General features: G+C 34.0%; 4 protein-coding genes across 9 annotated transcripts; 1 reads left to right on the top strand and 3 right to left on the bottom strand.

The window, feature by feature from the left end:
• Positions 1–344: 344 nt before the first annotated feature.
• On the bottom strand, positions 345–5,356 carry LOC124224659 (putative mediator of RNA polymerase II transcription subunit 24). Of its 3 annotated transcripts, none has more exons than XM_046636690.2 (6): positions 5,146–5,356; positions 4,908–4,961; positions 4,322–4,594; positions 3,441–4,263; positions 3,136–3,344; positions 345–3,010 (listed from the first exon to the last, which is right to left on the bottom strand). In XM_046636690.2, the coding sequence occupies exons 1-6, from the start codon at positions 5,239–5,241 to the stop codon at positions 2,933–2,935; spliced, it is 1,533 nt and encodes a 510-aa protein (XP_046492646.1). In that variant the 5' UTR covers positions 5,242–5,356; the 3' UTR covers positions 345–2,932. The 3 variants fall into 3 exon arrangements, with proteins under 3 accessions (XP_046492646.1, XP_046492647.1, XP_068989113.1); XM_046636691.2 differs by having other exon boundaries at positions 3,441–4,245; positions 5,146–5,355; XM_069133012.1 differs by lacking the exon at positions 4,908–4,961.
• Positions 5,357–5,665: 309 nt separating this feature from the next.
• On the bottom strand, positions 5,666–6,787 carry LOC124224670 (EEF1A lysine methyltransferase 1). Its single transcript, XM_046636723.2, has 4 exons — positions 6,570–6,787; positions 6,271–6,418; positions 5,969–6,178; positions 5,666–5,818 (listed from the first exon to the last, which is right to left on the bottom strand). Exons 1-4 carry the CDS (start codon positions 6,720–6,722, stop codon positions 5,685–5,687), a joined length of 645 nt encoding a protein of 214 aa, XP_046492679.1. The 5' UTR covers positions 6,723–6,787; the 3' UTR covers positions 5,666–5,684.
• A 94-nt stretch (positions 6,788–6,881) lies between these two features.
• LOC124224668 (uncharacterized) lies at positions 6,882–11,476 on the bottom strand. Of its 2 annotated transcripts, none has more exons than XM_046636721.2 (7): positions 11,372–11,476; positions 10,399–10,450; positions 10,254–10,309; positions 10,097–10,130; positions 9,828–9,934; positions 9,639–9,745; positions 6,882–9,580 (listed from the first exon to the last, which is right to left on the bottom strand). In XM_046636721.2, the coding sequence occupies exons 2-7, from the start codon at positions 10,426–10,428 to the stop codon at positions 9,318–9,320; spliced, it is 597 nt and encodes a 198-aa protein (XP_046492677.1). In that variant the 5' UTR covers positions 10,429–10,450; positions 11,372–11,476; the 3' UTR covers positions 6,882–9,317. The 2 variants fall into 2 exon arrangements, with proteins under 2 accessions (XP_046492677.1, XP_046492676.1); XM_046636720.2 differs by lacking the exon at positions 11,372–11,476 and adding an exon at positions 10,731–11,354.
• Positions 11,437–15,172, top strand: LOC124224660 (ectonucleotide pyrophosphatase/phosphodiesterase family member 5). Of its 3 annotated transcripts, none has more exons than XM_046636694.2 (8): positions 11,437–11,701; positions 11,886–12,132; positions 12,216–12,314; positions 12,392–12,755; positions 12,897–13,106; positions 13,187–13,438; positions 13,924–14,014; positions 14,188–15,172. In XM_046636694.2, exons 1-8 carry the CDS (start codon positions 11,625–11,627, stop codon positions 14,252–14,254), a joined length of 1,407 nt encoding a protein of 468 aa, XP_046492650.1. In that variant the 5' UTR covers positions 11,437–11,624; the 3' UTR covers positions 14,255–15,172. The 3 variants fall into 3 exon arrangements, with proteins under 3 accessions (XP_046492650.1, XP_046492648.1, XP_046492649.1); XM_046636692.2 differs by having other exon boundaries at positions 11,441–11,740; XM_046636693.2 differs by having other exon boundaries at positions 11,443–11,740; positions 14,144–15,172.
• The last annotated feature ends 79 nt before the right edge of the window (positions 15,173–15,251 follow it).

Below are 15,251 nucleotides of genomic sequence, written 5' to 3'. Positions count from 1 at the left end.
ATTTTAGGAACAACGATAGTAGATAATTAATTCACCAGGTTTACGTGATTAAATGTAGTGCGATTAGCAGTTCAGCTTTTACAGGCATACTGCTGATTTTACATACTGAAGATGCTCTTTCAGACTTCTTTCTGACAGCCGGTATTAAACATTCAGAGCTCTTTGTACCATTTTTTTTTCTCCAATTACTTTCTTGCCGTAGTTTCCACAATGGATAGTAAATTCTTTTCTTCACTATTCGACTCATAATTGCTCACAGTACATATTTCACTTTTTTTTACTGTGAGAAAACACATATAACAATGGTTTCGTAATTGTTATTGTAGTTAAATTTTTACAATCCATTTGTTTTAGTTATTTGATATCATGCTTTTCCATTAGAAATTAGGAGTTTGAAAATAGTCTAACATATCTATATACATATACATATAAAGAGGTATTATTACATGGCAAACAAGCGATGAAATTCAAATCCTTTTTCTTTGAACACTATATATATGTCGACAGCATGCCGAAGTTTTGAGCTTCCCGTATTTTGAAAAAATTTAATATTCGCTTTTATTAAGCAATTACAACATGCAATTTCAAAATATGAGGAAAAATATTTAATTTCGCCTAGTACAAATAAAAATATGTTGGAGATTTTGTTACGTGAAGAATATTATGTTACAGGTTATGTTTCTTTTAGGTTTTCAAAACTTTGTACCGGTGATGTCACAAAAAGTGTAATAAAAACAAAAAACAAATAGGTATGGAATCATGAAATTGAAATGAAGTAGGAGAAAATAAGAAAAAAACAATTTGCAAAAGAGAACCTTTTTTATAAAATAAATAACAAATACATGAAAATCATTACATCGTAGTTCGTAAATCATAAATAAGTAACTTAAATGTCTTATAAAAAGGAAGAAAGAAAAGAAACCGTAATTCCATAATGTTTATTTGCATTAATTATTATTAATTTAATATTATTATTCGTACTCGCTAAAAGGCACGATATAGCTACCAATTTTTCAACGTGGTTACAATATGGTTACTTGTATATATGTATGTAAATGTAAAAATACCATTGGATATAGTTTTAATACTTGATCTGTTGAAATTTAGTCTATAAATTGCTAGTAACAAATAACGCATTCATCAACAACTATAATATTAAACGTATTATTTTTTCAATGACCAACCGAATCATTTATATATGAATAACTGGTATGCAATCGAACGATAAAAATTATACGGTGTATAAATATGTCTCCATCCGTTTTTTTGATTATATTCAAGATTGTTTGTTTTTTTATCCTCTTTTTTTGTACAGGCTGCAGCCGCTGCCTGGTTATGATTAACAAAAATATACGATTTTAAAACTCTGTAATGTAATTACGGATAGTTCTAGTTGATGCTGAGAAAAATACATGTGCAATATAATTTTCAGTGCCATAGCATACGCGCGTTAGATTAGTGTTACCATATTTGAGATACAAACTTACAAACTAGGGTATTTTCTGAAAAATATCGGTTGAATAGTCTCGACCCCCTATTTCTAGCCAATTAAAATATAAGAATAATAATCCTAATAAGAATGGAATGTGTCTATTGCCCTAAGTTCTATGAGATGTGGGAATGTTACACGCAGTCCTGAAATTTTCTTTGTTTCATTTCTTTTTTATAAATTATCTACAGAGATTAGAAAGCACAATGTAACCACGTTGATTGGTCGGGAACACACCTGTTTTTCTTCTTTTTTTTTTGTTATTTTTTAAATGTATTTTCTATGGCAAAAGGTTGATTCAAACGGAAAGAATTCTCTTGAAATTAGTTTACGCCAATACCTATATTGTTAGGTAACAATCCGCGCGTTGAAATTTACTCCAGAGAAATACCGTTCGAAACAGCCTTGAAGCAGTGTGTTATGTTATATTGTATATTTTTACCGGTCACGGCATATATTCTCTTCTAAAAACAGGAAAACACTGATTTCCAGAAAAGGATCTCTCCCGTTCCTCAAGTATACAGTTTGATCCACCTTGAATTGTACTTAGTTATTGCATCTTGGCATGGGTATTAACATATTCCCACCCCAGCTATTTTGATACTTTTTCATAGTTATTGGATTGCCACAAAATCATTACTTTTGCTAAAAAATTATTCCTTTCGTTTTCTATTTTGTTTTGAACATTTTTTCTGTTTACCTGAATGTTTTAAAATACCTTGCGAAATAAAATATGCAAGTTAATACGTATATAGTAAGCACCCCCACTAACGTTCGCACAAATTATTCACATTTTCAAAAACACACTTAGCACCACATTATCTTTGAAAATGTTCTAGCGGATTTTTTAGGCAATCCATGATCAGACGGATAATTTGTTCAGATATCGTTTAAAGATATCATTATCAGTAACTTTAGTTAAATGAGGTAATTCACAATATTCAGTCACAAAGAGATAAAAATACGGAGAAAAAGTCATCGAAGATGATAAGAAAAAAAAAAAATTACCTACTAAATCGATTAAAAAAAACTTTTCTTCCTGGCTAAACGTAACCAAAATTATTCAAAAGTAGCGATCCGAGTAAATTTTATATCATTTAAAAATATTCGTGTAGGTATCCTAAACACTATGTTTATAAATTAATTAGTTAGAATAATAGTAATACTATAGCGCTCACGACAGAATACTGGACAAGGAAGATATAGATGAGAGCATAAAAAACTTGCACATAAATTAGTAGCAAGAAGTTTAATTACTCATTCAACGAATATTGTTGAATTCAGTAAAACTCGATATTTATTTACACGTTTTCATTTCTTTTTTGTCCAACGTTCTGCTGCGCGATCTACAAAGTATTGAGCCACACCCGGCAATGTCTTGCTTACTGATATTAATAAGACAAGATTTGCCAAGATTAAAAAGAAAATGCAATATGTTCAAGATCACACATCCTGGATATAATCTGTGACGACGTCCACTGTTATATTTGATATAGACTTTGCTGCAGGAACATTCTCTAGCTGAAAGATAAATGCACATACTGACAGCAAACAAACGATGATCTCCTAGCATTTTCGCTTGTATGTACCTAAACTGCATTCTAATTTAAACAAGTGACCAACTGAAAGACTTAATTATTACTCACGCAAGACGTGCTGCTGAGAATTTCGTCAATCCCTTCGATCTCTTCGCTTATGTCGTCACTTCTTACACTCTGGTGTCTTTCCTCTTTTTTGTACCGGGATTTGGTCGGGCTCTCGCATTTGTCAGGGCTTTTAGAAGGGCTTTGCTCGTTCGCACTGCCAGATGCAGATGAGATAAAGTCTTCTTCATAGTTATCAATTCCTTCCGAAGCTATGAAAGAAATTAAAAACAAAGCATTAACCAAGAGTCATCATCATACGCTGACTCTTTAAATCTAAAAAAAAAAAATGTTGCATAAAAACTTACCAAGCCCAATGTCCATGAGTTCTTTAAGATCGTTGATGTCTGTCTTCTTAGTATTAAAGGATGGCAAATCACTAAATATGGATGTGACTTTTGTGGTGAGTGGAGGTAAGTCGCCCAACAATGAAGATTCGCTTTTGTGATTTGCACCAACTTTTTCCTTCTTACCGTCAATAATAATCTCGTCAAAGAACATGGTTTTTCCTAAACTCTTATCTGTAATGATTTTCTTATTTTGTACATTATTTGCGTTATGCAACTCTGTATTATTTATGCCTTTTTGCTTGCTGGCGTCTTTTTCATTTTGATTTGGTTGTACTTCGTCTATAATAGTTTCGTCAAACTTAATTAATGGCTCGGTTTTATTCAATGACTGCTTCTCGCTTTCAACATTTACATTATCGGCATCTAAATTCATAGAAAACTTGCTGAAGCGTACGTCGTTGTTCTCTTTGTTACCATCGACTCTGTGAGTATCAGTTACATCTTCTAAATTGGTGTTATCATTTTTCCTGAGTGAATTATTTTTCTGAAGCTCGCAGCTAGATGTGTCTATTAGAACATTATTGAACGTTTGATTATTAGTGATGGATTTTTTCTTGTCAGTTATCGTCACATTTATTGGAACTTTTAAAGCAGCTTCCGACATGCTTTCCAATTTTTCTGACGAGTCGTTATTATCATTTGATAGAGACACAGAATCCTTGTGTAAAATTTTCGGTGTCATTTCGTCGTATGTCTCATTACACATGTTACTAGAAGTGTTATGCATTTTTGTTGCCATATTTCCATTGCCGTCATCTTCGTTCTGAAAATTCAACAAAGGCTTAATTTGGAGTAAATACAATATGAAAATTACAAGTACTAGTCAAATTCTCAGCTACCTGCTTTTCTGAATTATTGAACGATCGACGTGCATGGGTCCTCAAAATTTCCCCAAGCAGCGGCTCGCTTGAAACTATGCCAAGTTCTTCGCACAGCTTGCTTCTACCTGCATAGTTGTATTCCTTACCGGCGTATGTCTCAGGGTCATAAACAGATATCGTATAATCAAGACCGAAATATTCCAGAAATTCTCTGACCAATGAGAACAGCAATCTTCCCTCAGAATTTGCCAGGTACTGTTTTACAGTTTTGTTAAGCAGCGGCTTCGTGTTCTGAAAATGATGGAACATAATATGAAAAATAATTGTATCGTGGTACATGCATAGGTCAACTAGGAAATATCAAGTTTTTTTATCCTCTCTTTTTTAAACTCGCATCCATTTCTTAAAATATCCGGATTCATGTGCCAAAGAACACAAAAGCTTTGAGAGAGCAGACTGTAAACAGGAAACAGGTTTTTTTTCCTTTCGTTCCCTCTTGCCACTTCTCGTTCTGTCTCTCTCTTTCTCGCGGTCTAGCTCTTGCTCTCTCTCTCTCTCTCTCTATCTCTCCATTATTTTATTGCCGGACGTAATAATAACTCACCATCACTGATTCTTGTTCCTCGAGGGCTAAAAAGACGCTCGCTCTAAGCTCTGCCTGAAACGACGGCATAATTATTGCATAAATTTGGAACAAAATTGTTGTCACTAAATTATTTTTCCGTCTACACGCGTGTATAACCTAAAAAAAAAATGTGTACTTCCGATCTTTCCTCCGCTGTATATTCGTTCTTCTTCCTAGAAGTTGTTGTTCTAAAATTGATTTATTATGAATAACTTACTCGCACTTTGGCCAGCACCCCATTATTTTCTAACGTTTGGGCCACGAGATCACGGAGCTCGGTATCCTCCTCGATGGAAATATTTCCGTCTGTCATTATTGTTTTTTAAATTAAAAAAAAATACTAATGCAAGTACTCAAAAAATGTAAATATTTACGCTTTCCATCGCGTGCTTTTCTTTTCGCGGATCTGACCCGAATCCATCGTTCCTTTCGTTCATTGCCAACGCCGTTTCAATCGTTTTTTTTTTCCTCCTTTTGTTACTACGCCTGGTTCTATTCCATGCTTCGTTCTTTCAAACTCGCTTTCCTGAATAACGCGCTTGAAACTCAAATAAACATACAAGTCGTTACAAGTGTAGCAAAAATTAGCTTCCTTCAACCATGAGTGTATTTTTGTAATATATCTCGTCAAAGGAAAACGTTTTGTTAGAATTATACGTGGGTATATGTAAACAGAAACGCAATATATTGCGAGCAAACATATCCAAGGGTTGAAAATAAAAACATCTATTTAAGAATTTTGTACAAGAAATAGCTTTATTTTAACGCCTTGTCAAAATCAAAGTTTGAATAGCACCAAAATTCATTCGCTAGATTATTCTTGTGGCGCGGTTCGAAACTGCATTTTTTTACGCCCAAAAGTCTTGATGCTAATTCGCTCATTATTGCACCTGTACACAGTAAAAATAATGCTAAAAATTAATTCATTGACATATTATATTCAAACTAATCTTGCATAACATTAATTCTATGATTTCCATATTTTCTGGACAACAAATAAATTTCGCAACATTGTACATCTGTATCATGATATTATTTACCTGTGCAGAGTACGATATTTTTCTTAGATAAGAACTTGATGGTTACCGCCGTTTTTGTTAGACATTCTTCCGAAAGAAAAGGTGGATCCGCAAGCACGAGATCAAAGTCACCTGCCAATTCTCTGGGAATTTCTAAAGGAGATTTATAGTCGTACGGAATAAAATCTGAGCCGAAAACAGCGAATCGCTGATCGTACTCGAACAATGTAACTGAAATGGAAAATAAAACACTTTGAAGATAATAAGTTGTACATTAAAAAATAAAAGTAACAATGAAAATAATTATTGCTGAATAAATATACCTTGTCTGCCGTCGGAATCTTTCTTCATTTTGTTATAAAGCGTCGGACAAGAGATGAGGGCAATTTTTCCGGTTTTTTCAGTTGAATGAATGACGCCTTTAACAAAACTATTGACCGTCTCGTCGTCGTACCAAAATTGACTGAGTTGCTGAAATTGGTGCCATATCTTTATATTTTCAAGGCTTTAAATCGACATAAATTGACATAATATTCTAAATTTGAAGCAACCGCCGATGTCAATCAACTTATATTGTTTGAAATTCGACGCGTTAAAGTTACGTCCAGGTTTACCAACGTACCCAATTTTCATCAAACGTGATGTGCGTTGATTCATTTTCACCGTGAATACTCTTCAACATATTTTCTTGCGCTTCTTTCTCTTTGTAGAACTCTTGAAGAGCGGCAAGCGAGGCCGACGATAACTGCGGCATCTCGTCGTCGCTATCTGACATTTTCGTTCGAATTTATTGTACCCAGAATAAGGAACGCGTGGGATCGACCAATCTCGTGCTTCCGTGTGTAAATTATTCAGTCTTAGATTGGTATAACTGCGAGAAGCACCTTGGCGGTGATCTCGAATAAACTTTAAATAATGGAATACACACATAGGCTATCATAAATTAGTTATTTATTTATTTAAGCATATAAACTCACAGTTTAATACACTAATTGTTAGCATTTTTACTCATATTACAACTGTAATATTTTTATTTTCTTCACTCATTTTTCGCATCCTCTGATATGATTCTCTCACGCCTTGTATAGTGTGTTAGTATGTACAATACAATGTTCAAACTCGTTTGAACGCTATAATAATATACTATTGATATATCTTTACACAGAATACACATAACACTTCCCTGTATAATGCTCTACCTATACCGTTTCCTAGGCACGTTCATCCAATTTCACTTTATACCATATACAAGCCTTTAAACTAAGTTATTTTACTGTGAAGAAATCAAGCTGTGTCCATAATAGTTATTTGCATTTCACCATGTTGAACGTAATCTGAAAATAGTCCGTACTTCTTTTTCTTTTTTTATCGATAAGATTTCATATTGTTTGTTGGTACTTTTACGAGTTAAATAATTCAACTTACTTTGAGAATATTACATTACATTATTGTTTCACCTCCGTGACATTTGGTCCCAACCTCACACCAAGGTCTCTGTATAAGTGTTTTAATAACCGAGAATGAAAACTAATACGTATAGTAAACAATTGAAACCAAAGTGCCTGCATTTTAGTGAAGACCGTTCAATTTTAGACATTAATGGCAGTTTAATAGTGGTGAGTTTGAATTGTACTTTATGCGTAATGTAGCACAGTATGATCTTCTTCGAAGACCATGGATCCATTTACACCAATTCAAGTGCATACTGTGGCCTTGAATTCTTTCGATCTGCAATTTTTAAAAAACGAACCGCTAATACACCCATCTATTTCTCGATCTATCTTTTGTATACTGCTAACTAGCAATTTTTTCTTTCAACTTTATACAACAAACTAATTGTTTCCTCTCACATCAACGATTACAACATATTTCGGTATGGCAGACCTGAATTAATAACTGTTTGTCTATCTAATGACTTATTGTATTATTACTTGTCGAATAATATTCGCATCATTATTATAAATGTTATTATTATTTAGCAATATACACCTAATATCTTGAAATTCAGGATTTATTCCAAATTAATACCTAGAGTATGGAAATCGAAATGTTTGTTGAAAAACTAAATGTCAATTCATTATTTAAATTAAACGAAGATCAAATTTATTACCGTGGTTTATAAATTTTTCCGGCAATTTGAAGCTGTCCAGATATTTCAACGCGTTACTTTTAGTTGCTCAAATTTCACATTACTTTCTATATGTATGTATTTATACATAACTAGTATTGTTATTTGCATAAGCGTCAATGATTTGAATCTATTACAGTATAATACGGTTATCAAATACGCGATTACAGTTTGCCTCATGAATTTCCTCATACTTCATATGGCAGAGCATGAAGTGTGTAAAACATCTTATCGCGATTTTCATGTTTTTGCGCGAAATCAGCATAGACTTTTACCATTATTCACTGACATTGCGGTTAGTCATACATCTGTAAATACAGTGTGTATCGTACATACCTATATCTATGTATAAATATGCTAGATCTCTTATAACGCAATCGCGTACTTTGTTATAGTTTTAAATTTCTATAAAACTACAGCTTAACGTAATAAATTTTATGAAAACGTGCAACAGAATATAAAATTCAAGCAGTGCAACGAGCGCATAGTATTTATGTAGTTATGTTATAAGTTCCCCGTTTCTACGATAATTCGGTTATCCTACCTCAGAATACCAAGCGTTCCCTCTTTCGCGTAACAGCTCTAAATTTTTTTAAAGGTTTTCTCCTTCATTTTCTCTTCTTTCAAAAAAGATAAATATCAACTTTCATTTAAAACTCATTTACCCCACACCCCATATAATATTCAAATCAGTTTCTTCAATGTCCATATTCTACTTATGTTTTTTTACAATCTCGCTTTTGTAATAGCAAATGCTACGCCAACATTGTTTTCCAAATTGATTGTGATTAAAAAAGCAAAAAAGTGCGTAACGAAACATATGATGGATTAATCAATGATATCTGCACATGTGAATGCTGGAAGTTGCATCAATTTGTGCTATTGTCTGTGAATAAAAAATGTCAGGATAAGTTATGGGCCATAAGCTCATAACCATGTAAAAGCACATTTAAAACATGTTTATCGAGTTCCAAAAACAGCTTCATGAAGCCATATTTGAATATAGTACCAGCTAAATGTTGGCTGTGATATCATATCAGCCACTAAACAACATGACAATGACACAACTTCCGCAATCACTGACTCTTCCATTTGCGGCATATGCTTTTTCCTCAAGTTTTTTTTATTCGCAGACTCAAATGGATGGATACGTCAATTATCATTTCTCTTTTAATGTAATGTGCAATTTACAAACTGACCCAAGCGTATCGTCGTTTCTTTTTATGATTTTTCCATAATCTATCAGCTACTACTAGTCCAGTCACCAGTCTCTTTTAGTGCCCGATCTGTCAGTCTCTCAATCTCTGTTAGCAATTGCTCAGTCTCTACGTCTACACACACCATATCTGCTTCCACTGGATCCCATTCCAAGCTATTTGGCGTCGATACTCTGGACCAAGGTGAAGCAGTCAGACTAGAAGGTTGACTGTTGTTTACAGACGGAAAGGAAAGAGAGATATCTGTATTCTCTGCATTGATATCGCTTCGTGGAGATATTGGCAAACCTGGAAAGATTAGTTGATCAATTAATTGCGTGTTAATTGCTTATATTTTCTAACCTACCTTCATGCTCCCATTCAAGGTCTAAGGATGAAGCAGGAGTTGGCACGTAGCCGTGTTTCATCAAATTTCTAGCATCCAAAGTTTGAAGTGATACATCCAAGCCAGAACTGGATGGAAAAATGGTTGATATTAAATCATTGATGCTGGAATTTGAAGTAGTATTTACTTTACTCTGATTATGCTGTATACCTGACTGATGCGGTACTTCTGGAGTTCAACCTAACATACTTGCTACCGCCCATGGGCCACCCACCGTCCTCGGCAAGTTCCAAAGAAATCGGGACACCGCGCCTCTTCTAAAACATTGTTTTCAAATTTTGTCTGTCTATTGCTTATGGAAAAGAAATTCCTGCTTTTTAATACGTAATTAGAAGAGAAGTTTTCATTCAACTGAAATAATCACTGTGCCTTTGATTGAATGACTACAAATGGGTCGTGAAAGAATAGAAAAAGTTTACCTTGAAACGTTTCAATGAAAGAAACGATAACAAACTGTCCGGCAAGCGTACAAAAAGTAAAACAACATACAAAATTACAATTTAAAACATACCAAGTAATACTTTAATAAATCAATTAAGTACAATGCATAGAATGTTTTATATTTTGCTCACTCACTTTTTCCGTCTCTCACAAGACATCATACGCACGTCCCGATCACTCTGTTGACAGAACTGCAAATTGGTAAAATTTAATTTAGAAAATAAAAGGCAAATTCTGTGAATCGTCAAAATATTATTGTAACGTAAAGATTATTAAGTACCTCTGTACGTTCGTCCTCTTGAAAGCACATGCTCGAATGTCGGCGATATGATCTACAATTGGAACCATAAAGATTTCTGATTATTGTTGATGCTTCGCAGCAGAAGGTATTTTTATTTTTCGTTTCGGTGTGGCAAAGAGGTATAAAAAAAAACATCCTTGTCATTATAGCGTTAAATGAAATGTGCGACTCTCGTAGTTTCAGAAAAATATTTTTCCTTCGTTTCAAGATTCGTTACGCATAGTGATAAGTTTGTATTTTTTCGATCATTGTCTAAAAAATTTTCGCTAAATAAAAATGTTCTACCGAATGAAGTTTGGGAAAAATCTAACCTGTACGTCGACGGATCGGTGACAGTGGCAAAACAACGGCCGAGGCAGTTCCCCATGACCCGTTGTCTTGCGGGCAATTTTCTTTCATTTATTAGTCAGGTGTTTGAATTAGTCATGCTTTTTCATTGCTCGCGTCTCCGATCGCTTCAAACTTATTACGACTCAACATATTTCCAATACTGCGCCAATCCGACGACCCCATCTACCGAACCCGAAACTATTGTCTGCTTGTGTGTGCTGACCCGTTTGGCGGTCAAGTTTGATGCTTCGACCCAACAGAGATCATTCTAGGGATCATTCCCGCAATACTCTAGCAATAACCTATTTCTTTTATACATCTATGTAAATATTTCCATAAAAAAGCTGTAGATAATTTTAGTTTCGACACGTATGATTCAGTAGCTCTGAAAAAACATTTAATAATGTGTTCAAAGACATGGAGCTGTTGAAACTTTTGGTAGAATTTTGAATAATTGAATGAACGATTACAACCTATAATATCACTGAGTCTTCAGTCAACGCTAACAGACATCAGCGACCCTAATAGATATTGTTAGAAAGGGTGAATTTGTTCGCGTTTCACAAATTACAGGTTTCATCAACGAAAAATTTTCAATATTTTTCGTGATGGTATTTATTACCTCGCCTAACCTGAACCAATACGAAATAAACGTATGAAAAAAGCAAGAAGACTTGCGGCAGTTTGGCAAGCGTACAACTCGTTTCAACGCCGCGCGTAACGCCACGAACGCGGCTTGTACGCGATACGCGTAATAAATAAATACGTATGCAGTCGTTGAGTTGTAACCGTCATGCGTGGTTGCATAGTACAAAATTCTCATTGCAGATAGCGGAGAATCGCTGGTTGTCGAATAGCGAACACCGGTCGCCGCGATGAAGCCGTCAACCTTACTTTCGCTCTGCATAATAATCATTATTGTAGGAACCGAAAATGTCTCGTCAGTTTCGCGGTACGAAAAACTGCTAGTTGTATCCTACGATGCATTTAGGTGATATTATTTAATCTTTTTACACATATTTATAATAAAATTAGCACAACTGTTTACCATCTACCCTTGTGCCAAGTTTCTATTTTAAAATTCTTCGAAAATGCGTATTGAACAGCTGTTTCAACTGATAATTATTCATTTTCAGGTACGACTACTTCAACAGAAATTTGACCCCCTTTATGAATGAATTAAAGAAAGAAAATACTCATGCAGATTATATGGAGAATGTTTTCGTGACCAAGACTTTTCCCAATCACTTTTCTATTGCAACAGGCCTTTATGAGGAAACTCACGGTGTAATTGGTAATCAAGTCTTCATCCCGGAAACTCATAAAGTTGTGGGATATTCTTACGCCATGTTTCATTACAACGAACAAATAGCTCCTATTTGGGTTTGTTTAATACTGTATTTTAGTTCCAAAAACACTAAACATCGATCTGTGAAAGTTGTAATTTTCTTAAAATTTATTTCTAGATTGTCAATGAAAAAGCAAGCCTCGACAGACACAGCGGAATAATGATGTGGCCTGGGGGTGATCAAAAATATCTTGGTGTTGAACCCACATTTTTCCAGGTAAGGTGCCTAATGAATATTTTAAAACAAAAAAATATATATACCCAATTAGTAATGAAAATGACGTTCATTCTCAGAAATTCAATATGTCTGTCCCATGGGAAGACAGAGTAGATCTAATGATATCTTGGTTTACGCATCCGACCCAACCAATAAATCTTGGTTTCTTGTATATAGAAGAACCAGACGCAACTGGTCATGCAGTAGGAATTAACGACGCTGCCTTTAATTTAGTCCTTAAAAAATTGGACAACCTTACAAAGTATATTTACAAGAATTTGAATAACCATGGTCTAAAAGATGTGAACGTCATTCACTTGAGCGATCATGGAATGGAAAGTATTACAAAAGAGAAAATTATAGATCTGAATAATTTTGTTAATAGTTCAGATTATACTATCGTGGAATCTTCAGCAGCCTTGCAAATTTTTCCTATTACTGGTGAGTCTGGTGATCCGAGTGAAAGAAAATTTGTGTTTCTGTTACACTAAATTTTTGGAATAACTTATATGACTCAAATGATGTTTCATCTTTCATCATTTATGCAATTATTTTTTGATCTGACACAAAGTTTGCTATTAGGAAAACTGGACATAGTACATCGGCAGCTGGTAGAAGCGGCGAACAAAACTGGACATTTTACTGTTTACAAGAAAGAAGAAATTCCTGATAGGTATCACTTCGGAAAGAACCTAAGAATCCCACCGATATTTATTGTGGCAGAAATTGGATATGGGTTTAATGATATGTACAAAAAAATCGAGTACTATGAGAAAGCGTACAATTTCACTGGTACAGTATAATTTATTTGAATGAATTGTTGATTTTTAGGCTTTCAGATAATGAAGTCATCATCAATATTCTTATTTCAGCCAACAACCTATCGGAATTTGGACTTCACGGATATGACAATGAAGAGCCAGCTATGCGACCGATGTTTTTTGCTTACGGCTCAATATTCAAAAAGAATTACGAGATTCAACCATTCAGTAATATAGACCTTTTCCCCTTATTTTGTGAAATACTAAATTTGTCATGTCCACCCGTAAACGGAACTCTAGAGAATGTGAGAAGTGGCCTAAATTCCGCATTGAAAATACCTCCATTTCAAATAGGACTAGCAAGTACGTATAATCCGCATTCAAAAAGGTACAGAAAGGTGTGGCAGGAACAATGAGGTATCCAGTCGTATCAATCGAAGCTATTTATTCAATTGGAAATTCGACCATTGACTACCTTTGGTACAATTGGTATTACTCCATTCAATGTATTTTCGGATTCTATAATTTATTTATCGTCTCAGGGCGTCATGTTATTTAAAGCAGTTACTGTATCGTTATTTATAATTACGTTTTTATCACCGTGATATGATATAATAACATTTTTGTATTTTATTACTCTCATTATCCCGCCCCACCATAAACCTGACCTGAAATGTATGCACTAGAATTATATACCATTATTTATTTATATCAATAGTTTTATTATTATTAGATTTATAATCTCTACCTATAGTGGACGAGTAATTTGAATTAATCGAAATTTTACATAGCATCAGCATTTTTATAACTTGCAAACAATTCTAATCTGCATTCCTATGCTTCTTTAGTTGTTGGAGTGTTGTTACTGCTGGGAATTGGAATCGTTATGACTTTATATATTGTTAGACAGCGAAGGGACCGATTAAACTCATATTACAGGTAATTAGTTAAATTATGTATCGTATTCATCATATGGAGGAAAAGCACTGTTCAGTTATTTGCATGACAATAACTCTACAAAGCTTATATTCGTGATGAAAATTTATACTTCTTGATAACGTTTTTCAGTTGCCAATTCAGTGTACCATCACGAAAATAACTTTATTTCCTAGGATACTATCTACTGAACCTGATAACGAATATCTTCAAAATAGACATTCGGATTTTGAGGTAATTTAATACTTCACGAATCTATTTAGATTTAATTGACATCTATATGTAGAATCTACAAAATGGTAAGAGAGACACAGAGTGACATGTAAGATTTTGCAGAATTACTTCTAGTTTTTAATTCAGTATCAAGATTTATTATGTGACCAAACTTCAGTGACCCTAAACACACACAGTATTTAACGTCATGAGGAAATAGTAACATATCATGGAAGTCTGCTGTTGTGACATATGCTTAGTGAAGTATAAAACAACACCAGCGAAGAACAGAAACTATAAATCCTATCAAGTAGATGTAACAATAGTATTATGTGCCAAGACGTATTGTGCCTTGAAAAAGACTAATCATGAAAATGCTGAACATATATGGATTATATGTTTGTGAATTTTTTAGCTATTATTGAGCAGGACCCGAAGCACAAATGCGTACTGCTGAATAATGTGTATATTATTTCAATATAGCAAAATTAATTTATAGTAAATGTAATAATGCCCAAGAAATACTACCTGCCGTAATCACGAATTGCTACGGTCACCACTCATTGCTGGGTCCTGGGTCTAGTTTATCATAATTTCTCCAGAGATCTTGTCAGTGTAGTATAATATTGAAGTATATATGTATAAATGAAAATGATGCGTAGCTACAGATTCTATTAAAATATGCGAATCTGAACAATTACAAGAATCAAGTAAATCTTCCAACTACTTGGTCTATGATTCAAAAATATCATTTTTTTATCCAAACAAAAATCACTGGCGCAATGAGGAGCTGTGTGAAGTAACACATGATAGTCTATTGTTTGAATACACTTGCTTGTTTTAAAGAATAAGACACATGTATTTAAGTTTTATATTCCGGCGATTTTGTCATGTAAATATTTTATCTATCCAAGAAAATTAAATTACGAGTATTCGTTTCTTTGAATTTCTTGAATACACTTTACCTCCGACAAAATTAGGCAATTATTACAGACTTTCAGTTCATATTTACCGCGCCGTAAGTCAT

The sequence above is a fragment of the Neodiprion pinetum genome, chromosome 1, assembly GCF_021155775.2.
Source record: "Neodiprion pinetum isolate iyNeoPine1 chromosome 1, iyNeoPine1.2, whole genome shotgun sequence".
NCBI lineage: Eukaryota > Metazoa > Arthropoda > Insecta > Hymenoptera > Diprionidae > Neodiprion > Neodiprion pinetum.
The sequence above is the reverse complement of the archived record's forward strand: the minus strand, read 5'-3'. Positions and strand labels throughout refer to the sequence as shown.